We start from the raw sequence: 24,731 nt of genomic DNA on the forward strand, positions 1-24,731 counted from the left end.
GCGGTCTGCGGGCGCTGCTGGAGCTCGGGCCACATCGCGAACTTTTCTGGTTGTCCCGCATTGGTCGACTCGCCGTTCTCTGAGTCCTCACCGTCCAGGAGAACCCCCTGAGCTGCCAGTCTTTCCCCCGACGGTAGCCCATTCTTCCAACCACTTATAATCATCATGGTACGTCGGCTAGGATGCTGCCCACTCCTTAACGTTACCCTCTTCTCAAATACTGACCGCCCCTCAAGGCGTCCTTCGGCAATCCCACGCAGATCTTTGCGGACGATGTCATCGAAGAGAAGGGTGAGAATGCTCGTTTGTCCGCCTTTGTCGGTGCCATCGCCGTCGGTGATTTGGTGAAGAGCACACTCGGTCCCAAGGGAATGGACAAGATCCTCCAGTCAGCGTACGTGGGATGACAGTCCAGGCTAAGCGGGGTTGCCGTCCTGAGCACCGCACTGATGACACGGATGATCTAGGTCGACCGGAGATATCCTCGTTACGAATGACGGTGCTACGATCCTCAAATCTATTGCCCTCGACAACGCCGCGGCCAAGGTTTTGGTCAACATCTCCAAGGTGCAGGATGACGAAGTCGGTGACGGTACCACCTCCGTGACCGTATTGGCGGCGGAGTTGCTGCGGGAGGCTGAGAAGTTGGTGAACCGCAAGATCCACCCTCAGACCATCATCGAGGGTTACCGGATAGCTAGCAAGGCCGCTCTTGAGGCTCTGGAGAAGGTCGCTGTCGACCGTAGCGCCGATATGGAGTCGTTCCGCAAAGACCTCCACGCCATCGCTCGTACAACCCTCAGCTCTAAGGTCCTGGCCCAGGACCGTGACCAGTTCGCCACCCTCGCCTGTGATGCAGTCCTCCGTCTCCGCGGCTCGACCGACCTGAGCCACATCCAGATCATCAAGAAGGCCGGTGGCAAGCTTAGCGACTCTTACCTTGACGAGGGTTTCATCCTCGACAAGAAGATCGGTGTGAACCAGCCCAAGCGCTTGGAGAACGTCAAGATCATGGTTGCCAACACCGCCATGGACACAGACAAGGTGAAGATCTTTGGTGCTCGGGTCAAGGTCGAGTCGACCGGCAAGCTGGCGGAGCTCGAGAAGGCGGAGCGCGAGAAGATGAAGGCCAAGGTTGAGCGGATCAAGTCTCACGGCATCAACTGCTTCGTCAACCGTCAGTTGATCTACAACTGGCCCGAACAGCTGTTCACGGAGGCTGGCATCATGTCCATCGAACACGCCGACTTCGACGGTGTCGAGCGCTTGGCCCTGGTCACTGGTGGCGAGATCGCCTCGACGTTTGACCACCCCGATCAGGTCAAGCTGGGTCACTGCGATGTCATCGAGGAGGTCATCATCGGCGAGGATACCCTCATCAAGTTCTCGGGCGTGGCTGCCGGTCAGGCATGCACCATCGTGCTCCGTGGTGCCACGGAGCAGCTGCTCGATGAAGCCGAGCGCTCTCTCCACGACGCCCTGGCTGTCCTCTCTCAGACCGTCAAGGACCCCCGCGTCACCCTGGGTGGTGGCTGTGCCGAGATGGTCATGTCTAAGGCTGTTGAGCAGGCCGCCCAGAACACGACCGGTAAGAAGCAGCTGGCCGTGGACGCGTTTGCGTACGCTCTGAAGCAGCTCCCTACCATCCTGGCCGACAATGCTGGTCTGGACTCTAGCGACCTGGTTACTCGTCTACGACAGGCGATCAACAACGGCATGACTAGCTCCGGACTGGACCTGCTCACCCCTGGTGGTGGCATTGCCGACATGCGCGAGTTGGGCGTTGTGGAGAGCTACAAGCTGAAGAAGGCGGTGGTGTCTTCCGCATCGGAGGCTGCAGAGGTAAGACTGCTCCTTTCCCATGATAATCCGGAAACTAATTGTGACTGTCACGTAGCTCCTTCTGCGTGTCGACAACATCATCCGGGCCGCCCCCCGGAGACGTGAGCGTATGTAAGGGACGAGGAGATTTCAAGTAAATATCCAATATCATGCGAGCGTGGAAAATAATCTGAACTTGGTTCAAGCCAGTATGGTCAGGGAGGTGGATGTCAATCGCGTGCTCTATACGGAGCGTAATCATGTTATAGACCTTTGATGACAAAAGCATCTTACGATATCTGGATTTGTGGGCATTGCTTTTGCGATGCCTTTAGTTGTCTTCCTGCTCTGGTATACTCACGTACCATTTATTGGTGCTGAGCCAGAATGCCAATGCTCCACGAGCAGGAGGATCGTCTTAGACACGGGAGCACTCACCCTGGGGGCTGTGGGGTCGACGATTCCTGCTGCCATTGACGATGGGATCCATCGACGTAGTACAGCATCTGCTTCAGGTATGACGAACTGATGTCATCCCAGCCCCCCATTCGGAGGGCCTGGCACGCTCATAAGCTTATAGCAGACAGAAACGATAACGAAACATGGGGTAGCCACAGACTACTAAGACCAGATCCAAGTCCTGGTGTGGTAGGGAAGCTGCCGCCCGCTATAACCCCAGACATTGCATTATTTTTACTGCTGGGTAGTACATCTGCCCTGGTACTGCCAGTCCACCCGCGCCAAGGCTGATATGCGGTCGTCCAACGTACGGGATAGAAAACCCTCGGCACGAAAAAATTTCCGTGGACGATCATCCCAGCAGCCAAGACAGAAGCGGGCGATTGCCTATATTTAGAGGGCGTGGGTGTGGGGGAATTACTCCGAGCACGCGCAACAGACATCAGATGGGTCGAGGTGTCTGGTTGATAGCAATGTGGATTCCCCTATACTTTCTCTCTTGGACTTCTCCTGTCTCTTGGGTTTCTCTTTTCTTTCAAAACCAACTGCAATCGTGCGATGTCAGGATGTAGTTAAATAGTGGTGCGGGCTGGGCAGGTGAGTTGGGGGCGATCGATGGAGCAGCCCCCGCAAGGGACAGCCAGTCAGGAAGCCTGCCGGGAGCCATTGCGCGTTCGGCGGCACACAAGCACCCGCCGGACTAAGCCATGGACCCTGAGCTAGAGTCCCAAGGAAAGCCTTCCAGGGTCCAGCGACAGGCACCGCACTCAGCTAGCTCCTGGCACTTCCGTCACTCCGTCACTCCGTCACTGCGTCCATCCATCCTTCATCCTGCCCTTGGCACCACAATGCGACCCCATGGCTCGTACTCGGAAGGGGTCATAGGGGCTGTGGTCCACTGCGACCCTGCTACCACCCTAGGTCGGGCTGGTACCACCGCGACCTGATGCCGTCACTGCAGTCTCACCCTCCGAAATCCCTTCTTGACCTTCCTTTGGGGTTCCAGTCCCAGTCCATATCCAGCCACCTCCCCGGCTGCTTTTTACCATGTTGCATGTCATGTCAACAACCGCGACTTGACTGGTCAACATTCCTCTGCCAACTCGGCTGGGATCCCTGCACTCGTTGAATCCCAGCGCAAGGTCGGACGTGATTGATCCCCTCATTCTTTTCCCCTCCCCTCCCTGCCGCATTCCGCCCATCTCGGTCCGCCTTCGTCGGCCGGCCCTCTCCCACCTCTTCACGCGCATCGATGCTGCTGTCTCCTCTGTCTTTCACTTGATACTCGCATTCGCGTTTATCGACGATGATCTCGCCCGGCTGGATATGGGCGGTCGTCCTGACTACCCTGGTCGCCTTCCTGGGAACTGTCACTGCTCTGCAGCTGGATGTAAACGATGAGCGTAAGCGCCCAGTCCTTCCCGCGCAGAGTGACGCGCGCGCCGAAACTAATCCTTTGTTATCATAGAATCTATCAAGAATGCCGCCAGGACCACGGCCTACAATATGATGAGCTACTACCATGGCAACGAATCGGGTCAAACGCCAGGGAAGCTCCCCGACACCTGGTGGGAAGGTGGTGCTATGTTCATGACGTTGATTCAGTACTGGTACTGGACCGGGGACACCTCGTACAATGAGGTTACCACGCAAGGAATGCTCTGGCAGAAGGGCCAGAACGACTACTTCCCGGCCAACGACAGTAACTACCTAGGTAACGATGACCAGGTCTTTTGGGGCCTGGCCGCTATGACAGCTGCAGAACTGAACTATCCTGAGGATGATGGCCAGCCATCTTGGTTGTCGCTCGCTCAGGGTGTCTTCAACACCCAGGTTCCTCGATGGGATACCTCCAGCTGTCAAGGTGGGCTGCGATGGCAGATTTGGCCCTATCAGGCCGGCTATACCACCAAGAATGCCATCTCCAACGGCGGTTTGTTCCAACTCGCGGCTCGCCTTGGACGATACACCAACAATGAGACGTATAGCAACTGGGCGGAGAAGATCTGGGACTGGAGTGCGACAACCCCGCTGTTACAGACAAACGCCTGGTACATTGCCGACACGACGACCACCGAGGCACAGTGCAAGGACCATGGTGATATACAGTGGACGTACAACTATGGAACCTACATCAGTGGGGCTGCGTACATGTATAATCTAGTAAGTTCCCTCTGATTGAAGATTGTCTGGTATGGTCTCAGTACTCACGGTTTTAGACCAACGGTGCCGACAAATGGAAGAAAGGACTCAATGGGTTGCTTGCAAGTGCCTTCCAAAAGTTTTTCCCACAACAATACGGCAGCAACGTCATGTCGGAAATCTCTTGTGAACCAAACATGATGTGCGATCGGAACCAGGATTGCTTCAAAGGGTTCTTAGCGTCCTGGTTGACCTTTACCACGACCATTGCGCCCTACACTGCTGGCGAGATTCTCCCCAAGATTCAACAGTCAGCCCTGGCAGCGGCGAAGCAATGTTCAGGCGGTGATTCCGGCACTCAGTGTGGGCGGCGGTGGTACCAACCGCAGTGGGACGGCGAGACCTCGCTCGAGACAGATATGAGCGCCTTGAGCGTCTTCTCATCCAGCATGATTACGCATCAGAATCAAGGTAACAGTCAGGGCCCGCTGACGTCGGACACCGGCGGCACCAGCAAGAGCGACCCTAATGCGGGCACTGCTCCAAAGAGCTCACCCGACAAGCTGCCTGATATCACGACCGCAGATCGCGCAGGCGCCTCGGTTCTTACTGTAGTATTCATCAGCGGCTGGCTTGCTTCCATTGCCTGGCTGGTCTATGGAGGTTGAGCCCCACCCGGGATTTTGGTTTGCTTGATAATCTGTTCTGTACATATAAGTTGAGCCATTAGAGGGCTACAGGTGGCTGCTATATTGGTTTAATTGTTGTCTGGCTTGGTACTGTCTTCCCTTGGCTAATCAAAACTGCTGGATAGTGTATCTCATTTGTGTTAGTACCAGCCAGGGAGTTTCTTGGGATGCAGGGGACATTTGGAGTTGAGGTGCCTGGGACGCAGTCATACTCCACGACCGGAGACAATCCGGCGTTGTTATTATCATTATCATTACCCTGCTGGCTTGTCACTTTTTGCATGTCTAGCTTAACATTCCAAAGATAGCTGGATGAGTTAGATGCATATTGAGGACCGATACGTGTACTTGATCTGTAAGAGCCATGAGTCGAGTCCTAAGAGATTACTGGATTGGGGCTGTATAGCAATCTTCCCGATGGGGTTAAGCGCAGCACGCCGGCCCGTCTGGGCAGGCGGTAAGACGCGCGGGCTCCATGTCGGGCGGACCAATAAGGCGGTGAGAAGCCGACAATATTCATCAGATAGAGAGATTCACGTCTTTGGCGCTGCAGGGAAGGGACCAAACACCTGTCAATTCCCTGGCCCCTGGTCCTAGGTCAGTGTTACTCCCTGCCACTCATAGTAACCTGTCGCTCAATTCCGTCTTTCCCCCCAGGACTTCCCCGGACACCTTAATCTTCCCTTCTCAACAACCCACTCCTCCTGCCGTCCAAATACGATCCGTCACAAATTCACTGGTCTCTACCGGATAATGCACATTCCACTTTTGCGTGCTGCTTCAAGAGTCTAACCAAGTCGCTATCACTGCGCCCATCCTCCGCCATGGTTTTCCTACGTCTGAGGGTCAAGGTGTACCCCCGCGAGCAGGTTGCGCCTACTTCATCTTTCTCGCTCCGCTCCATCCTCGGTGATCGCGACCGCGATGACGCCAGTCGCAATACAAATGGCTCGACTGTCGGAAAGCCGGCCACGTTCCTGCTCGTGCTTGAGAAGCCGGAGGAGATCACACTCGGTGGGCTGGCGGGTATGATCCAAGACAAGTGGAAGAAGCTGAGACCTAAGGCGGAGTAAGTGCAATGCTTTGGTTGTTGGCTACTGTATCCTTGACTGCACACGATTGTTGGATGTACACGCTACGGGTTGGCTTTTGTCGCTGACTGTTCATGTCACCTTAGCCCATTGGACATCAAGAAGCTCCTCGATGACAGCCATGAATCCGACGACCTCGATGCCGACATGACCGTTGCTGAGGTGTTCGTGGACAACGGTAGAGCACGCCAGGATGGCTCTGATCAGCGAGCTACTGTCCGCGTCATACAAAAGCCTGGTCAATACGCCCCCGTACGGTTTCCCTCCGTCACCCAAGACTGGGACGCGGCCGCAGAGAGTTTTGAGCGCCAGATCCAGATCAAAAAGGAGGCAGTCAAGGCGGCCATGAATCAGATCCCAACCATTGCTGAGGAGGAGAATATTGATTTTTCGAACTCGGAATCGGCGAGTAGACCATCGTCTGCGTGGGGATCTTATGGGAACCGCCGATCAGAAATACCCGTTTCGTCGGTTGAAAAGGATGAGGTTCCAGGATCGCCCGCGCCCTGGGATAAGAAGTCACAAGTGCATGGGGAGGATTCCCAGGACCAGACGGGCAGCACCATTGCGGCTACACCTCTTCAGAAGCGCACGGTGAGTCAGGAGCTGGGAGATTCCCCTTCCCATACCCCGACGCCCAAAGAGCCAGCCGCGTCCTCGAGGCATGGCTCATCGCAAGGTCCCGCAAGACGGCCGATTGTGGAAGATGCCACGGAAGTTAAAGCTGCCGCACCGCGCGAAGTGGGCAGCGCCGATGGATCGCTCTCTCCCTTGAGTATTCGTCAGCCACTCAAGCGTCGGCCTGTGCATGAACCGCAGGCGCCAATCCCGATAGTTGAAAGCGAGAGCGAGAATGAAGAGACAGGTAACGAGAATGACGAGAATGTAGAACCCCAGCCAGCTACAAAGGACCAACCCCAGAATGGCGATGTCGTAATGCGCGATGCAGGCGTGACAGCTACGCAGGAAGTGCAACAATCGAACGGTAGCTCGCGCAAGAGAAAGTTGAGCCCGGACATTTTCGAACCGAGCAAGGAGCCCCGTCTTTCCGAGCCCAAAAGTACTCAGGATGACAGTAAGTCCGCTGAGAAGAGCATTGTGACACCTGAGGTGAGTCCATCAACTCCACGCAAGCGCGCCAGGGCCCCATCCTTTGGATTTGGTAGCCGCCTGAGCTTTTCAGCACGTGTACCGTCAGAACCCCCGAAGTCTGTCCTAGGGCTGGGAATTACGAAGAGTCCGCCTAACAAACGGCATATGCATTTGACCCAGGACTCGGCCATCCCCGCGCAACCCAACTTTCTACCCCCCAATGGCACCCCGGAGATCCCTAGCAGCAGCGCCCCTACGCTGCGGCGTGGGTCAGTATCGCTGCCCCAGTTCTCCACGCCCTCGAAACTCCAAACCCCGATCGACAAGGTCAAAGTCTTGCACTCAGCCTTGCGCAGGAATTCTCCGGCTGAAAGACCATCTGAACGCCGGTCTGTGTCATTCGCCGAGGAAGACGAGGTTCTCTGCACCGGTTCTCAGCCCGCGCCCAAGTCGAATCCTCAGAGCGCCTCAAAGGTCCGGGCCAAGGCGACGGATGCCAACAGGAGAACGTCGGACTCCAGCTCTATGATCTTCCCCGCTTCGGTGCCCAAAGAGCGGCTGGACCAGCTCATGGAAGAAGCCAACCAAAAGTTTGAGCAGGATAAACGATTTGAAGAGGACTTGAAGGCTAAGATTGGGACCGCACGCCAGCAGAAGGCCGATCCTGAGTATATCCGCAAACTGACGGATATGTCGACCGCATGGACTGCTTACAAGAAGGCTGAAAAGGAGGGTCGCCGAGGGAAGCTGGAGACTCAGCGTATCAAGTTTGAGTCGCAGCGGAAGGAGGTCGAGAAGTTTGAGGCCTCGCTGAAAACTAAGGCAGCCCTTGTTTCGCCTAAACCCACAACTAACGGTCAGGGGTCGCAGAAATCAACGCCACGCTCCCACCATGATGAGGTCTCCATCGTCGTTCCGACCCCCCAGGCCGCGAAAGCTGCAAATGGTCCAAAGTCAACACCAGCTTCAACGGGGAAGACCGCCCCGGTTCAAGCGCGGAGCAGGCTGGCCAGCAAGACGGCAGCGTCCCCGAAGACTGTCGCAAGCGAGCCTCCTCAGAGTTCCATTGCCTCGGACGGTCTGGATCTGCCGCCTATGGGAAGAACTGTATACCGCGCCGGCTCTGCCAAACCGAATGGGACACCTGTCCGACCCACTCCGGTCAGATCGCCGCAGCAGGCTCCCAAACCGTCCCCTCAGGCCCCGGTAGAGGTATCGTCCGATTCAGAATCCAGTTCTGAATCGGAATCGGAATCGGAATCCGAATCCGAGTCTGACTCGGGATCTGAGGACGAGCCTGTCAGCAAAACCTCCCCTCGCAAGACGGCGTCTTCACTTATCAAACCCAACTCTACCACGCCCTCTGAATTTCCCGCCTCGCAACCTGCTCCGTCGCAGGCGTGGGCACGTCCCCCCAGCGCGACCCGGACCACACGCACCACGCTGAAGTCGCTGATCCAAAACCAGAAGAAGGAGCTAGAAGCTAAGACGCAGCCACGACGGGCCGCGAACAACCAGCCCCGAAAGCGCAACATGTTCTCACCGCCGTCAGACAGCGATGAGAGCGAAAGTGAGAGTGAAAGTGAAAGTGACAGTGAGAGCAGTGACAGCGATAGCGATTAAGCAGCAGCAGCAGCAGCAGCTATGTATGTTCCCTCCAGCAGAGGTCCGTGTTTACATAATTTGGTGGTTTGTATGATCTGTTGTCACGCGCTTGTGCGTTGGGCATGTTTCGGCTTTTTCTTCCATGCCAGGATTGCATGTGATGTGGCGTGCAATACATACATACTTTGTTTTTTTTTCCTGGAAGCCTGTTGTTGTAATTCTAGCAGTGCAGTCGGCAGGTGATTCGGTTGCAATGTAATTGAACTTTTTGTCCAGTCTGATGATAATAAACCATTACTAGCCGTATTACTTTTTTCACTAGCCACCGACTACAATCCTCGACAATAGACCATAGAGAGAAAGAAACTAAGGCACATTAACCCCATTCAACTCCTTATCCTCCCGATCCTTCTCCTTCTCCCCTTCTCCTTCACCCTCCAATTCTGGCCTCTCCACCACCCAATTCCACCCAAATATATCCTCCACCTCCCCTGTCTGAATCCCCTGCAACAACCTCAACAACTCCACACAAACCGGCCCACCTCCCCCCTCCGTCCCTCCACACTCAAGCTCCCACCGATCCCCTCTCGACTTCATCGAGATACTCCTCACCGGCACCAACGCCGCCGCTGTCCCAGCAGCAATCACCTCGCTAAACTCCGCGATCTCCTCATACTTCACGGTTCTCTTCTCAACTTTATACCCGAGCATCCTCTCCCCGATCTCCAACACCGACGCCGCAGTCACCGAATCAATCACATTCGGACTATCGGGTTGCACGAGCGTGATCCCTCCGTCTTTGTCCCTCTTCACTCCGATAAAGGCACTAGTCGAGAACTCATCCACCATTGTCCGGGTCTTACTGTCTAGGTGAAGCGTGATTCCAAATCCATCTTTATATGCTGCTGCGCTGTGACGCAGCACGGGGGCATAGTTCCCTCCTACTTTCGCACTGCCGGTCCCGGATGGTGCGGTCCGGTCGTAGTCCTCGAGGATTAGGGCGTCCACGGCATGAACCCCATGGTAGACCCCAGTCGGCGTAACAAACACAGCGAAAGTATACTCGTCCGGCGGGGTGAGGCTGAGCTGGGGACTAGACCCGAAGACAACGGGACGGATGTAGAGTGCCGCCTTGGTGTTATGCGGGGGTACGTATTCTGCGTTGGTGGCTACTGCGAGATTGACGCATTGGACGAAGAGGGATTCTGGGATCGGGGGGATGGAGACGTAGGTGGTGCTGTGGGTGAGGCGGGAGGCGTTGCGGTGGGGTCGGAAGATGGTGATTTTGCTGGGGGTGGTGCTGGTGCTGGGGGGGGTAGAGGAAGGGTGGCGGAAGGCTTTTAGGCCTTCGTAGGCTTGCTGGCCGTAGTTGAGGGCGGGGGACATTCCGTGGAGAGGGATTAGGGGGGATTTTATCAGTTGGGGGGCGCTCCAGGTGCCGGTGGTGGTGGTGTAGGTGCTTTGGATGTGGAAGTTTACTGTATATTGATGAATTTTTGATTAGTGGGGGGTCTTTTGTAGGAGGGAGAGTGAGGGAGGGGTATGAAGGGGCGGGCGTACCATCGCGCACTTTGAAGCCCACGTTGTCCCAGTCGATGGAAGTGACTGGGGGTGGGGGGAAGGGGGTTGTCATGTTGGGTTTGTTGGGTTTGTTGTCTGTGGGCATGGATTGGATGTGAGGTTGGAGTAGAAGTAAAAGTAGAGGGGTGTAGAGGTAGAGGGAGAGGGAGGTAGAAGAAGTAGAAGTAAGGAGTAGAAGGAGTGGGGTAGAAAGGTAAAATAAGGTCGAGTCTACAGGCATTACCAGCCAGTGAATGGCACGGCATGTGCAATGCCCAAGAAGAATATCCAGCCTAATGATCCAATGCAGTAATACTACCATCCAACTAGGAACCAAGGATCCTGGAATGTGGTTCCTGGCTGGTTGCAGCTGACTCCACTACGTACTGCCTCTCCGCATTCTGGATTGATCCGCCGCACTCGATCGGATTTGATCCCCGCATTATTATCCATCCACTACTATTTCCCTCTGGATGGGCTCATCGTGGTGTTTCTCCCTCGAGCTGTTTCGTTAATACTACAGAAACAGGTTCTTCTCAATGAAATGCAAGTCTAGATCACTAACAGGCGCACCCCACCAAATTAAGAACTTCCAGCTGCCAAATCAACCACGGATATATAACCGCCACCTTCTCACGGTGAGTTGTCAAGTGTCGGTTACCGACCCCAATTCACCAATGCCACTCTGACAAATAAGCCATTGGCTTGGCTCCAGCAGTTTATTTTCTACTAGTAGTACATGGCATTCAGCGATCTCATCCAAAAATCAATGCAACCCCGCAATTCATGACGAGGTACCGCATTGTCTCAACGCTCGTGTTGCAGGAAACAGTACCTGTTCAGTACTCCTTGTGGAACAGCATGAAAAATTCTAGGCTTGCCAACATATCCCTACAGCCAATTTGACCAGAGATGCCATGTCCGTGCTATGTCTCTGAAACATTTAAGATAGCTTACTGTTGTTGTAGTAGTAGTCCGTGCACCGAAATATACTCTAGAGGAATCATTCGAGTACTAATTCACCGCCACTGACCAGATGCGGGTACTGTTGTAGACGTGCAATTTCCTGTACATAAGCTGTAGGTAGATAACATAACTATATGTCAGAAGTAAAAGTTGACGAGTCTAGACGATGCAGATCATGCCCGACCTAAGATATTCACGTGACCATACTGATGCCCCGCGATGAGTCATTTTTACACGTGATTTGATGACCCGCTGCCAACCGGCTCCTCTGATTGGACCGAGGGCGTTATCTGGAAGCAGCCTAGCGCCCCGATGTCGCTGGCGAGTGTGATTCAGACTTGCCTAATCCAGCCGGCACCACTCCCCGTCTTCTTCTTAACAGCTTTCTCTCTTCTCTCTTCTTCCTCTTCATTCATCACTACACACAATTCAAAATGAGCGGTTCTAAAGCAGTCGCCGAAAATATGCTCTGGGGAGGTCGATTTACCCGTAAGTCTTCTCTTCCCTGCTCAATGCCTTCTATTGTGATAGCGACTAATGCACACTGTCGGCTGCAGAGGGCCTCGACCCCTTGATGGTGCAGTACAACATGTCCCTGCCCTACGACCGCATCTTCTGGAAGCAGGATATTGCTGGTTCTATTGCCTTCGCCCGGGCCAACACCAAGTCTGGTATCCTGTCCGCCCACGAGTTCGCCGAGATCGAGCGCGGCTTCAAGCAGATCGCCGAGGAATGGAGCACCAACACCTTCGTTGCCAAGGAGAACGACGAAGACATCCACACAGCCAACGAGCGCCGTCTCTCCGAGATCATCGGCAAGGAGATTGGTGGCAAGCTGCACACCGGCCGGTCCCGTAATGAGCAGATTGCCACGGACATGCGCCTGTGGCTGCGCGATGAGCTGCGCAAGCTGGACAGCTTCCTGTGCGACCTCATCAAGGTTTCCATTGCCCGTGCCGAGTCCGAGATTGACTACATCATGCCCGGTTACACCCACCTGCAGAAGGCCCAGCCTGTTCGCTGGAGTCACTGGATCCTGTCGCACGCGACCGCTTTTGCCAGCGAGCTCCAGCGTCTGCGTGAGGTCACCAAGCGCGTCAACCGCAGTCCCCTCGGTACCGGTGCTCTTGCAGGAAACCCCTTCCAGATCGACCGTGAGGCCATGGCTCAGGAGCTTGGCTTCGATGGTCTGCTGTACAACTCGATGAACGCCGTGGCCGACCGCGATTTCGCCATGGAGACCATGCAATGGGGCAGCTCTTTCATGCTTAAGATCTCCCGCTGGGCGGAGGATCTGATCATCTACAGCAGTTTGGAGTTTGGATTCGTCCGCCTGTCCGATGCCTACTCGACTGGTTCGTCGTTGATGCCTCAGAAGAAGAACGCAGGTCGGTTTCCTTCCCGCTCTCTACAGATTCATACTGACCCTTCACAGACAGCCTGGAGCTTCTGCGTGGAAAGGCCGGTCGTGCCTTTGGCCAGATGGCCGGATTGATGTGCACCATCAAGGGTCTCCCGACCACCTACAACAAGGATCTGCAGGAGAGCGTGGAGCCCCTGCTTGACCACATCAAGACTGTCGGTGACAGCATCCAGATCGCCACCGGTGTCTTGTCGACTCTTACCGTCATCCCGGAGAAGATGATCGCCGCGCTGGCGCCGGAGATGCTGGCCACCGAGTTCGCCGACTACCTCGTCCGCAAGGGTGTGCCTTTCCGCGAGGGTCACCACATCTCCGGCCGGGTCGTGGCTCTGGCTGAGCAGAATGGCGTTCCCATGGACACCCTCTCGCAGGAGCAGCTCCAGACAGTGGATGCTCGGTTCGACAACGACGTTCAGGCCTGCTTGGACTACGAGCGTGCGGTGGAACTGAAGGATGCAGTGGGCGGTACCAGCCGCCGGGCTGTGTTGGAGCAGACGGGCGTTCTTCGCGGATTGCTGTAGCGTTTTCGGGATTGGCTTGGTTAGGCAAAAGTTAGCGTGCGTGTCTGGATAGAGATTTGTATGACATATATGATAATACGGTTCGGGTTAATCTATTTTCGGCTGGTTATGTCGCTACTTTTCCTTCTTCGCCCTCCATTATTTTTGTAGATGTTGCAATATATGGATGGTTCGTTCTAGGTACTAAATACAGGATGCTGGGTTCTGCATCGGAAGTAAAGTAGGATGAGGTGGCCGACGCAGAAAGGGGGCCGATCCTTTCCAGCTCCATGTCCTCTCCACCCGACCTGATGTGCCTGACCTGGCCATGAGATTCTCCACATCCATCGTTTCGCTCCCTCCCTCCACTTCCTCTCTGTAAACTCGGGCGCGACGGACTGACATGGGCTCCATAGCCAAGAGTCGTCATCAGGTCTTTCCTCGACGATGATCGCAAACCTGCGGATTGTGGATAATATCCATTGGGATTGTCAAATTGAACCATAAACATTCCCGATCCATCAAGCCAAAAACGTTGGGTCTCAGACCAACCTAACCATTCTTTACCGCTGGTATATCCCACATGGCTAGAAGATCCTCTGGGATCCCCCTATGGCCCGGGTTTCCATCCTGATATACCTTCAATGTATTGTCGCCTTCATGCACCAGTGCACATCTATGCGGCACACATCTCACAACCTCAAAGATCTTTTGGAGAACACGGACTAGCTTCTGAATCTTCTCCTTGTTGTCCTCTTCCCACTTGGCGAGTCTCCCCTCCTTCTCCACATTCCTCTCCTCTGCGGGCAAAAACGTCCCATCAGCCTCATAGTTCCCTTTACATAGAAAGGGCGTCTGGGAGAACCACATCTGCGCCATATTTTTGGCGAAATCCAGACGTTTCGCGACCGGACCCGTCTTGATCTCCACGATGCGTGACGGGCCCACCAAGGTTCCTTCATTCACCACCTTGATGCCTGTCGGCGCTTCAATTGGAGCAACCCCTCCACCACTATGCTTTCTAGCCGGCATGCACGCATCTACTTCAAAGCGAAGCAGCATCTTGATTCCCCCGAGAGTATACCCAACCGAACGAGCATGAATGATACTGTCCCGAATATACCGCGGCTTCCACGTCGAGACGCTTTCAAACTCGTGCCCGTAGCCCTCGAACTTGCTGACAAAATTGGTCTTGACTGGTGCCCAGGTGGACAGAAACACAGTCGACTCGACCACCTCTACATTAATTCGAAACTCCTTCTTTTGACCGCTAACAAACGCCAAGAGAAGTCGGAGATTCCTCCGATCAGTGATAAGATCAACATCGTTGAGCTTCATCCGGGGCTGAGTGACGGCAATGGCTCTGAGGAGCGGCTCCATGGCGAATTTGGGAAAGACGAGCCCATTAGGATCCAGGATGTATTTTCCGGCATCCGGTTTGAGTTTGCGGGGGGTGGTGACTGGTTTCCAGATTGCGGGGGTGCCTTTTGTTTATGTTTAGCACTTGGTTCTAGTAAGTGTTCGAACAGGGGAGATGGTCTGTACCAGGCACAATCATGGTCTGCGTCCGCTTGGGAAGAAGATTATACGATGTAATCGTTTTGAGGTCCTTCTTGGATGCGGAGATGGTCGGATCGGCATGAATGGAATCCACCGGGATCTCCCCGATCGGGAGCAGTAATCCCCTGCGGAGTGGAGCCCTGGGCATTTTGTTTGGATTTGGTGTGGAGGGAATCGAATATAAGAACAGGATTGGGGTTGGAGTTGGGGTTGGGGTTCTTTGAGGGGACGCAAGGCAGGCGGCTGCTTGGTTACCCCGCAGCTCAGGCTGACGGGTGGAGGTCCTGTACACAACCGACCGGGAGTATACGTGGATTTCGTCTGGCTCGGCCAACTCAGTCAAGATTGGGGGCTGTTCGCTCTACGTGGACTGATCTCGGAGTGTTGGATGGTGGGTGTATAAAGTACTGCCCCTTTTCTGTGCTGGTAAGGGGCCAGACGGGTCAGATAGATACCCACCAGTTGGTGGAGATGTTCGATGGGTTCCGCGTATTGATGGTGATGCTGATGGTGATATCGAACAGGAACTATAAAACTGGTTCAGGCTACTTTATCCAGTTATAGGCGTGTCTTAGACTAGTACCAACCTCTGAGAGAGGCAAGATCCGTAGACATCTCATCGGAATCCTCTTCCAACGTATCTATATGGGGTTGCAGATTAATCGAGCCCCCTATGTATTTGTTGACTTCTCATCATGGATTTAGCAAATCTGCTAGTGTTTAAGATGATATCTTGGATCTGAGTTTGTCCATCGCTTATATGTAAAAAGTAATTGATATATAACCCGTATATCACGAGTCAGAAAGCGTCATAGGATATATTTGAGATATTGCTGTAGCTATATGTTTACACCATGAGAATTATGAAACTAGACCCAGTCAAGAAGTGGATGCAGAAATTGTAAATTCTGTACATTGTCAGGGCTGCTCCCTAGGTGCGCTTGTAGGGACGGAACCCCTGCTAGACAGCTACACTATCTGGCAAAAGACTAGGATTCTGAGCCACTAGGCTCAGGTGCGCATCCCTTATAAGCTTGACCCCCCTAGGGGCCGCCACATACATCTGATATACTGCCAGGCCTTCTCTGAGAGCGGAGTAGCCCAAGTACTCAAAACAGAACATTGACCACTGCATCACAATAAAAGATTGTATTTGAGATGCTTATTCGAAGAATAAAGTAGTAGCAAGTAGATTGACTATACTTTGGGAGAATTGTATCATCTAAGAACCAAGAAGCCCGATAAATTCCAGGGCATGTCAATATGGTAGGCACACATTTCACACAGGAACATAGTTTTTAAAAACCAGCCTGAATACATGAATCAGGGACGATGGCGCATCTGGGAGCGCGTCAGACTGAAGATCTGGAGGTGGCCGGTTCAAGCCCGGCTCGTCCCATTCATTTTTTCTTTTCATTTTTTCTCTCCGTCCGGTCCCTTCCGAACTTCCCTTTTAGGCCTGGTTATCTATCATCCTAGTCAGCTGCCTGCTCACCTCCTTTTTGCTAGCACTTTCTCCCGAGCTAACTCATCGGATGTTCAACCAATTTCAAGTCCTTTGCAACCCTGTCAGCAAGATGAAACTACGGAAAGTGACGGACAATGATCATCTACTGCGCCTCCCAACACCCACTCCTGCAAGGAGATTTGATCTGGTTGCGCCTGTCGGAATGCTTATCTTAGGTTAACTGTCAGGATGATCAGCGCCCGGTTATCTGCCTGCGCCCAATCACGACCAGGACCCTTTCTGGGGCGGAGGACGGGTACCTATTTTCAGGGTCGAAAAGCTTTTGTAGAAGGTACATATTACATACAACTGAGTGTAAATCCTCTATATACTGTATTCCGACCATGATAATAGTCATCTGGCGTACTCCGTCCGGACTCAGAGGATCAGTATTAACCGGAGGGGCGAGGCCAGAGTCAAGGCGATCCGGTGCTAAAATTAGCTGGGGCCGGCCTAAGGCCCAAGGGTCCTGGCCATTGAAGGCGACCAACTGACACGCTTGGCACCTGCACTGGCTCCGGGCGCTGTCAGGCTTATATCCTGCGTAACCACGGCCCTCTCCTTCTCTCTCCCACCCCACGACGTTCCACTCGCTCGCAGACGCTGGACGACATGTCACATAGCACTCTGCTCTCCGTCGTTATCACCAACCGCTAACTGCTCCATCTTCCCCATTCCATTCGTTTATCCTCTCAGTGAGACCGTGAGAATGCGCTGGTCAACGTGTCTTATCAGCGCTCTTCTCACCTGCACGGCGCCGCTGGTGGCGGCAACCAGGCTCATTGAATCAAACGCGTTGAACATTTGTCAGAACAGCCCCAATTTCACCGCCACTTACTTCAGCGTCCGCTTCACGCCCGGAAACAAATCCCTGGCTCTCAGTTTCGATGGCGTCGCTGCGATTTCCGGCAAAGTCACAGCTGATCTCTTAGTCGATGTCTACGGCTACCAACTCACCGGCGAGACCCTGGATCCTTGCAAGATGGGTCTGCAGGGTCTCTGCCCCATGAGCGCGGGGGCCATCAATGTTCAGAATGCAGTCATCAATATCCCAGATGATGTGGTGCACCGGATTCCGGGTCAGTATGCTCCTGGCGCAAACGAGTCCCTACTGACTGTGAATAGGTATCGCATACAGCGTGCCAGACCTTGATGCCACCGTTCGTGTCTACATTAATTCCACTGACACCGGATCGAGTATCACCTGCCTCGAAGCGACATTGTCCAATGGAAAGACGGTCTACCAGAAAGGGGTCGGATGGGCTACGGCGGTGATTTCAGGTGTTGGGCTTATCGCATCCGCGGTGGCGGCGGGTCTGGGTAACTCCAACACGGCTGCCCACGTCGCTGCTAATGTGCTTGCTTTTTTCAGCTTCATGCAATCCCAGGCCATGTTTGGCATGATATCGGTCCACATGCCCCCGATCGTGGAAGCTTGGACCCAGAATTTGCAGTGGAGTATGGGGATTATTCATGTTCATTTCCTGGACACGATTTGCACCTGGTACCAACGATCTACTGGCGGGAAGCCGTCTACTGTTTTATCCGAGCTCTCTACGACGTCTGTGGAGGTGCTCAAACGAAAGCGATCTTTTGACGGAATCGGCAGTTTGGTCAAACGGGCATATGCGCAATCGGAGACAGCCAACACTGATACTTCTGTTGTGCGGGGCATTGGTCGCGTGGGGTTCAAGGCCCATATTGAGGGCACCAATATTTTCCTCAATGGCTTTATCTTTTTCGTCTTCTTTGTGGCAGTGGTGATGATCCTCGTCGCATCAGTCAAGGCGGGTGGCTACCTGCTTGTGAAGAAGGGGAAGGTTAGGGCCGACAAAGTTGGGGACTTTCAAGTGTCCAAAGGCATTCTTTACCGACTTATCTTCATTGGATTTCCCCAGATGTGCGTTCTTTGCCTGTGGGAATTTACTCGACACGATTCGGCTGCCGAGGTCGTTCTGGCCGTGATTATGCTCGTTTCCATGATTTGCACCCTGGGCTGGGCTGCATGTAGAGTCATCATTCTGGCAAGACGGTCTGTTACGTTGCACAGGAACCCAGCATACATTCTTTACTCCGACCAGGCATGCCTGAACAAGCTGGGGTTCTTGTATGTGCATTACCGAGCAACTGCCTACTATTTCCTTGTTTTCACCCTGGTCTATACCTTTGTCAAAGCGATGTTTATCAGTCTGAGCCAACCGGCCCCGATTGTGCAGACCGTGGCTCTGCTGATTATCGAGACGTCTGCCCTTATTGGGATCAGTATTGTGCGTCCGTGGATGGATAAAAAGACGAACGGGTATAACATCGCCATCGCAGCCATTAATTTTGTGAATGCCATCTTTCTGCTCTTCTTTTCGCAGATTTTCGACCAGCCTGGCATCGTGACGGGTGTGATGGGGGTTATTTTCTTCGTCTACAATGCGGCCTTTGTGCTGATTCTTCTTGTCCTCGTCCTTTTGACTTCAGCCTACGCCATCTTCTCGAAGAACCCTGATTTGCGCTACCAGCCTATGCGGGACGACCGGGGATCATTTGTCAAATCGCAAAGTCAGTTGGTCACGGAGCTGGTTGCGCTGGGCTCGACTGCTCGGGGAGAGGGGAACAAGGAATGGAACAAAGCTAGTCTGCTGGACGATAGTGGATCCCTTGCCAGCGACGGGATTCATCGAAGTCATCAGGATGTGGTCCGTGATAGCTTGCCTGCTCGCGAAATGACCGAGTCACCAATGACCAGGACGAGTTTACTCTCTATCAGCCGAGGGAACAGCCCGGTCCAACGAACAACCTCACCCGCGGCAGAGGGCTTGAGCCAAAGTTTACTGAGTGACAGCGATAATGCGTCTGGTCATAAACATGCTGCAGATACCCGATGATATGCCATTGTATTTAATCAAGTTTCTTACATAGGTCTGGTTGTGTTTAGGCGTTTGCGGTCCATCCTACTCTAGTCATGTCAAAAGTCTGATACTCACTCAGAGTCGACGACAACCCAATACCTTTAAAGATATGCTGTAGATCACCCCTGACCTCACCTCCTACCACTACCACCCCATTTACCCACATAGCACCCAAAACCATAAAGTCATATGAGTCGGTTCCAACCGAGCTATTCTAACGCCCCAGTTAAAATTACAAACAGTTAACTCCGCAAGAGAGTACAACCTAGACATGCAACATACCCAACTAAGCAATCTCAATCGCAATCGATCCACAACATGAACGACAACAAACCGCAAGCAACAAAGCATGTACCATAGCAACAAAAGAGGGAATGCCAAACCCCACTCAGACTTCCTTTTACATCTTTCAGAAGCCTTTCCCTCATTCCCCCCTTCCTAACCAACCATCCCTTTTGGGACATATTGATGATACTCACCTTTATCAACAATACTGAATGTATACCCCACGACCAGAGTAAAGATATAAGCAAAATGCATATATCCCAGATATTGCCTTATCTTGTCTTCTGCATTGCCTTGGAGATTAAAATCAGAAGAAGATAATGCCAACCAACACATTATCGAGCACCATCCCAACAACTACAAACCCTAGGACACCTATCCCCTGAGTATTAAGCACCTTTCACCAAAGAAAGCATTAATATCATCACTCTTCCACCTCAGACTAAAAAACAAAGACTGCCTTCATCATTTCTCGAAATTTATCGAATGTGTCATTTCCAGTTCCCGTGAGGGATATATTCGAGATAAATTGAGAAGGTAGGTAGGTAGGTAGATAGGTATATCCCTCATGCTATCGACACTCCCAATTCGACCGAATAATCAACCATTTCGACCTTTCATCTTGAGGGCGACACACCCCTGTTAGAGGACGCGGACAGAGCACCGTGTTCGGAGTCAACAGACGAGATCCTTGCATCCTCAACATCCTCGTTATTCCGCAACAACGGTATGTAATTTAGTTTATGAACGCAATTTCTCCGTCCGTGCCTCTTTCTTCTTTCTTTTCCTTCGTGTCGTGGTATATATAGATTATTTGACTGTGTCTGATATAGTTGCTGTAGGCGTCTTGGAAGAATGTTTCCTTGCATGCAAAGGGGACATGAATCAGGAGTGGAAGATATTGTCGCTGTCGCTGAAGTGGCGGCACGGGGTACTGTGCGCTTTTATTCCAGGTAATACTTGACCGAGAGGAATTGAAACCAAGCGTCGTTGACGTGGTATGATATGCTGAATCTAGTGTATGCGAAGCGTGGGAGTGCTCTGATATTCTCCTTGTCTAAGTCCGTCGCCACGACTGCTGTGTAGCTTAGCTTGCTGGTCTGGATCCATGGATTGAGATACTGTATAGGAGTGTTTGGTACGTATTGATTCCTCTGTTTCACGCGGTAGGGGATTTCTTTCGCTAGTTTTGCTGTGAATGTGAGGTGAGGTGAGATGGGGTTTTCGTGGAGATACAATCGACATGTTGTGGGAGAGTGTATCTAGCTGTAGGGTAGGGTTGTGTTTGAGGTGTAGATGAGGTTGGAATTTGGTCTTTGTGGTGTTGGTGGAGTTGTATTTGGGGTTTATGTGAGTTGATTGTCTGTGTTGGAGTTTGTTTTTTAAGGGATTGGGGTTCTTGTTTGTGAGGAGGAGGTGTGACTGGTGCTTTGGTTGGCTTATGTGCTTGGTGAGATATGGATGTGGATTGAAGCGATGGTCATGATGGATTAGAGAACCTTGAGTGATGTCTTTGGTTTCGGGTCGTCTTTCCGCGGATGATAGCGGGATTGTTTGTCTAGGGTTGGATGATGCAGATGGAGTAGAGGTGGATGTATTGCGGGAGTATTGAAGCTGATTAGATTGAGGATGAATGTGTCTGTGGTATAGATATTATAATAGGACCCAAAACACCTCAGTGCGTAGGATACTCCTGCATCTCGTATGCAGGAGTCTTAAATTTCGGAGGGAAAAAAAAGGTGATTGTCGGGCAAAGAGTGGGTTTTATAGGGCAATGTCTACGGGGAATGGATATAGGGGAATTAGTAGCTAGGGAATATCATGAAGTGATGAGAGGAATCCTACCGTAGGAATTCCCTTAAGCAATTCATATATTTTGAATGTAGGGAGATGCTTCACCACAGTCATCTTACTTTGGTACAAGTCACTACGACTAGTTCACTCGACACATATATGAATGTGTGCTGATTTGCTATTGGAGAAAAATAGGACTTGTCGGTTTCCGTCTATGTAGAGAAAAGCACTGGCATACGATAACATACATAGTACTTGTTCCTTGAGAAAGTATAGATTCCATGAAACAGTACCTACTATCAGTACCACGAAGACTACAAAAGTTCAGTTCACCATTCAAAAACTATGATTAATTAAATTCCATCACGTACCCAAAAGTTCCCTAGAAGCCAGACCATCTCATCACAATTCCTCTGGAAGGAAAGATACCAGTATGTCGCAAGATCTATCCTATTCCAGAAATAGAGCCGTAGGTCTTGCGAGCCTACATCAGCCTATATCGACGACCAACTGGCAACGCAGCAGGTAACAAAAACCTAATTCACGACAACCATCCCATCAACCTGGTCCGAGTCCCGACTGTAGGTATCCCCAAACGTCTCCTCCTCACCAACACACATCCTATAGGTGATTCTCGCATACCTTTCCGCTTGGCCAGCCAAATCGGGACATTTCTCCTTGCAATACGCGCGGCAAAGAATCATCCAACAACCAACAAGACCATCAATCATGAAGCCCCATTTCTTGACAAGTAATCTTGTGCCAGGCGCATGCGGAAGTTTCCCGCCTTCAACCACGTAACCGAGCGACTCCAGCGTTCGGAACACCAGTCGAATGGCTTCCTGCGGCCGACTGGTCTGTACCATTGCCAAGGACATATACGCCCCCCAGATGCCGAGACGAGGCACTTCGGTTGACGGTCGCCGGTAGGTTTTCTCAATCTTTGAAATGATGCCTTCGATATTAGGGATCTCGGTACGTCGGTTTTGGGGGCGGTAGCAAAGCGAAAAGGCCGTTTCCAAGTCGGTCATGAGTTGTCTTCGCTTAGCCAGATCTTGGTCCCCTGTATCTCGAAGATCCTGACAGATAACACAGCTGCATTGGAACCCCCAGTGTTGGAAATCAGGGAATTCGGGGTTGATGTTGGGGTGGATGTATTGGAATGTGAGTTCCGTGTTTGCAGGGAGATCCTGGGTGGCGCGAACTATTATCATATCTCCGACGAAGGATCGGTAGCAGTTGGCATAGCAGGAGTGGTTGGTGTAGGATGCTAGAGGCCAGATGCCGCAGGAATTATGTTGGTTGTTGGTTGTTTCGTGTTGTTGCGCCTTGGCTTCTTTTATGGTTCGTATGTGGAGTGCGCGCGAGGAGACCGGGCAGCTGAAACAATTTACTGAGACTATTTGCTCGATGAGGAAACTTGGATTGTTAGTAGGGTTGATAGTAGTTGTAGTGTGGTACTTACGTATCCACGACGGGTTTATCGTCGACAGCGGTGATGTCCGCCGGGGTATAGGAGCCATGGCGCAGATCAGTCAAGGTTGGCATCAACGACGGATTCCTGTATAGTTTTTGCGCGATGAGGCTGATCAGTTCTACCTTGGTGCCCTTCATCATAGTGTTTGTCTGGGGGTTCATCAGGTGCGAAGCCGTGCTTGAATCAGCAGTCGTGTCATTAGAGGCATACGCAAAGGCTTTTTCACACAACAGAAGGTCACCCGTCTGGACCGCCTCTGTAGTAAATAAACTGCGTCCATGGGACTCTGTAGATCTTACCGAGACAGGGCCGATGTATGTCGCACGATCAAGAAGGGGAGGACGACGTTCTGTTGCTTCTTGCTGCAACTGTTTGGATGGATACTGGCCGCTCTGCGCCTCCATGAGTCGGGCCTTGACCATACTAAACTCGCCTTTAGCGGCGCTGTTATTTGGATATGCCTTGCTGAGCATTTTGTGAACTCCACAAGACTTCCGGAATCTTTCGAGGTAGTATAGGGCCTGCGATTTACGAGATAGGGCTTTTTAAGAGGAAAAATACTTTGACAAGACCAGCTCGACATCACGAAGGGCTGCGTCGAATTGGCGAGTTTTGAGACAAGCCAGAGCACGATTCAGTCTGATAGTGATGTCTTCTTGGAGGGTTGGGGAGAATTCCAGAGCCTTGGAGTAACTGTACTATGGTCAGCTTGTGCTTTCTCTCACAATCATACGTACCAGTCAATAGCGAGATAATACGCGGCCTTGTTGAAGTGACCATTTCCTTTTGTTTTCCATGAAGCGGCAGAGGCATGAGTATCTGGCTGACTTCTCCATACGAACGGCACCAAAGGGTCATGATCCGGGATGAACCAGATATCGGAGAGATGGTCAACCCGCCAACCACAATCTCCGTCAGCCATGGTCGTCAAGTAAGGTTCCTTTATGAGTATCACTTTTCCTTCAGCAAGTCGGCCATCAGTAGCAATACTGCTTTCTTGGCTGGAAAGCTGCAATATCGTAATGTCCCCGCTCTCATCTGCCACCACGGCATGGATTGCATTCTTGATTATCGTCGGCGTGAAGTCTCTCAGTAAGAGATATGAACCGCGATGATGGGTCTCAGGGGTGAGATCCTTGATCAGGGTCTTTTTCAGCTCACTTAATGCGGCAACGGAGGGGTAGTAGGCGGGGAGCATGGTGCCCATCATTTTAGGATATATGGATTTCATTATGATCTCGCGACAAGATTTAGGAGACTTGGAGCTTTTTGATGATGGAGAGAAGGAGGAGGAGGAGGAGGAGGAAGAAGAAGAAGAGGAGGTGGTGGTGGAGAAAAGGCACCTCTTGTGTCACCTAAAGGCAGATTCCCCCAATACTAGTGGATACAGTAAACAATCAAGTCACAAGTCTTTTTACCTTCTGTTTGAAAGCAACTAGAATAAACTATTGAATCAGCGGAAGATCCCTATTGAAAAAACAACCCAAGTGCATCCACCCTTGTAGTTAATTCACAGCCAGCTGCTTGGATATACTTCCACAATCAATCCGCAGTGAAGATGATGAGATACTGCACCACAATTACCTTTTCACCCTTTATGGTTGTCCAGGCCACTCGCAAACCTATCCACTCTACACAAGAGTGAATGAGTATTAGGTTACTTGTGTATGTATATGCCGATCGGCTTACTCCGCACGAAATCCAGGCTGGTTCCCTCTGGTGAACCGCAGGTGAAGAAAGTCCACACCCTGACAGCATGGTAAGTGTGGCCGAAGAACCATTGTTCAATTGTAGCATGTTGCGAAGAGTTGGTATCTTGACAGTCTCGTCATATCCTGTTGTGAAGTTAACGTCTACAAA

The 24,731-nt window shown here is 52.2% G+C and overlaps 8 protein-coding genes and 1 non-coding gene across 9 annotated transcripts; 6 read left to right on the top strand and 3 right to left on the bottom strand.

The window, feature by feature from the left end:
• Positions 1–88: 88 nt before the first annotated feature.
• BO94DRAFT_507790 (chaperonin-containing T-complex subunit CCT2) lies at positions 89–2,118 on the top strand. Its single transcript, XM_025609633.1, has 4 exons — positions 89–168; positions 237–394; positions 468–1,842; positions 1,898–2,118. The coding sequence occupies exons 1-4, from the start codon at positions 166–168 to the stop codon at positions 1,955–1,957; spliced, it is 1,596 nt and encodes a 531-aa protein (XP_025471730.1). The 5' UTR covers positions 89–165; the 3' UTR covers positions 1,958–2,118.
• Positions 2,119–3,110: 992 nt separating this feature from the next.
• BO94DRAFT_571618 (glycoside hydrolase family 76 protein) lies at positions 3,111–5,447 on the top strand. Its single transcript, XM_025614879.1, has 3 exons — positions 3,111–3,683; positions 3,749–4,443; positions 4,500–5,447. Exons 1-3 carry the CDS (start codon positions 3,587–3,589, stop codon positions 5,088–5,090), a joined length of 1,383 nt encoding a protein of 460 aa, XP_025471731.1. The 5' UTR covers positions 3,111–3,586; the 3' UTR covers positions 5,091–5,447.
• A 488-nt stretch (positions 5,448–5,935) lies between these two features.
• Positions 5,936–8,917, top strand: BO94DRAFT_581317 (uncharacterized protein; the record flags this gene model as incomplete). The annotated part of the gene is made up of 2 exons (XM_025615396.1): positions 5,936–6,180; positions 6,289–8,917. The coding sequence occupies 2 exons, from the start codon at positions 5,936–5,938 to the stop codon at positions 8,915–8,917; spliced, it is 2,874 nt and encodes a 957-aa protein (XP_025471732.1).
• Positions 8,918–9,265: 348 nt separating this feature from the next.
• On the bottom strand, positions 9,266–10,532 carry BO94DRAFT_581318 (branched-chain amino acid aminotransferase; the record flags this gene model as incomplete). Its single annotated transcript, XM_025615397.1, has 2 exons — positions 9,266–10,377; positions 10,460–10,532. 2 exons carry the CDS (start codon positions 10,530–10,532, stop codon positions 9,266–9,268), a joined length of 1,185 nt encoding a protein of 394 aa, XP_025471733.1.
• Positions 10,533–11,805: 1,273 nt separating this feature from the next.
• On the top strand, positions 11,806–13,499 carry BO94DRAFT_530867 (argininosuccinate lyase ARG4). Its single transcript, XM_025610769.1, has 3 exons — positions 11,806–11,914; positions 11,983–12,813; positions 12,861–13,499. Exons 1-3 carry the CDS (start codon positions 11,860–11,862, stop codon positions 13,367–13,369), a joined length of 1,395 nt encoding a protein of 464 aa, XP_025471734.1. The 5' UTR covers positions 11,806–11,859; the 3' UTR covers positions 13,370–13,499.
• Positions 13,500–13,900: 401 nt separating this feature from the next.
• BO94DRAFT_507803 (uncharacterized protein) lies at positions 13,901–15,056 on the bottom strand (the record flags this gene model as incomplete). Its single annotated transcript, XM_025609634.1, has 2 exons — positions 13,901–14,832; positions 14,894–15,056. 2 exons carry the CDS (start codon positions 15,054–15,056, stop codon positions 13,901–13,903), a joined length of 1,095 nt encoding a protein of 364 aa, XP_025471735.1.
• Positions 15,057–16,234: 1,178 nt separating this feature from the next.
• On the top strand, positions 16,235–16,307 carry BO94DRAFT_t53. The gene has a single exon. It is a non-coding gene; the product is annotated as a tRNA-Phe (tRNA).
• Positions 16,308–16,949: 642 nt separating this feature from the next.
• Positions 16,950–19,381, top strand: BO94DRAFT_215399 (transient receptor potential ion channel family protein). Its single transcript, XM_025606187.1, has 2 exons — positions 16,950–17,494; positions 17,541–19,381. Exons 1-2 carry the CDS (start codon positions 17,125–17,127, stop codon positions 19,289–19,291), a joined length of 2,121 nt encoding a protein of 706 aa, XP_025471736.1. The 5' UTR covers positions 16,950–17,124; the 3' UTR covers positions 19,292–19,381.
• Positions 19,382–21,930: 2,549 nt separating this feature from the next.
• BO94DRAFT_620478 (TPR domain protein) lies at positions 21,931–24,069 on the bottom strand (the record flags this gene model as incomplete). The annotated part of the gene is made up of 4 exons (XM_025616933.1): positions 21,931–22,813; positions 22,860–23,372; positions 23,433–23,564; positions 23,609–24,069. 4 exons carry the CDS (start codon positions 24,067–24,069, stop codon positions 21,931–21,933), a joined length of 1,989 nt encoding a protein of 662 aa, XP_025471737.1.
• Between the last annotated feature and the right edge of the window lie 662 nt (positions 24,070–24,731).

This window comes from Aspergillus sclerotioniger, assembly GCF_003184525.1.
Source record: "Aspergillus sclerotioniger CBS 115572 chromosome Unknown BO94scaffold_3, whole genome shotgun sequence".
In the NCBI taxonomy this organism is placed as follows: domain Eukaryota; kingdom Fungi; phylum Ascomycota; class Eurotiomycetes; order Eurotiales; family Aspergillaceae; genus Aspergillus; species Aspergillus sclerotioniger.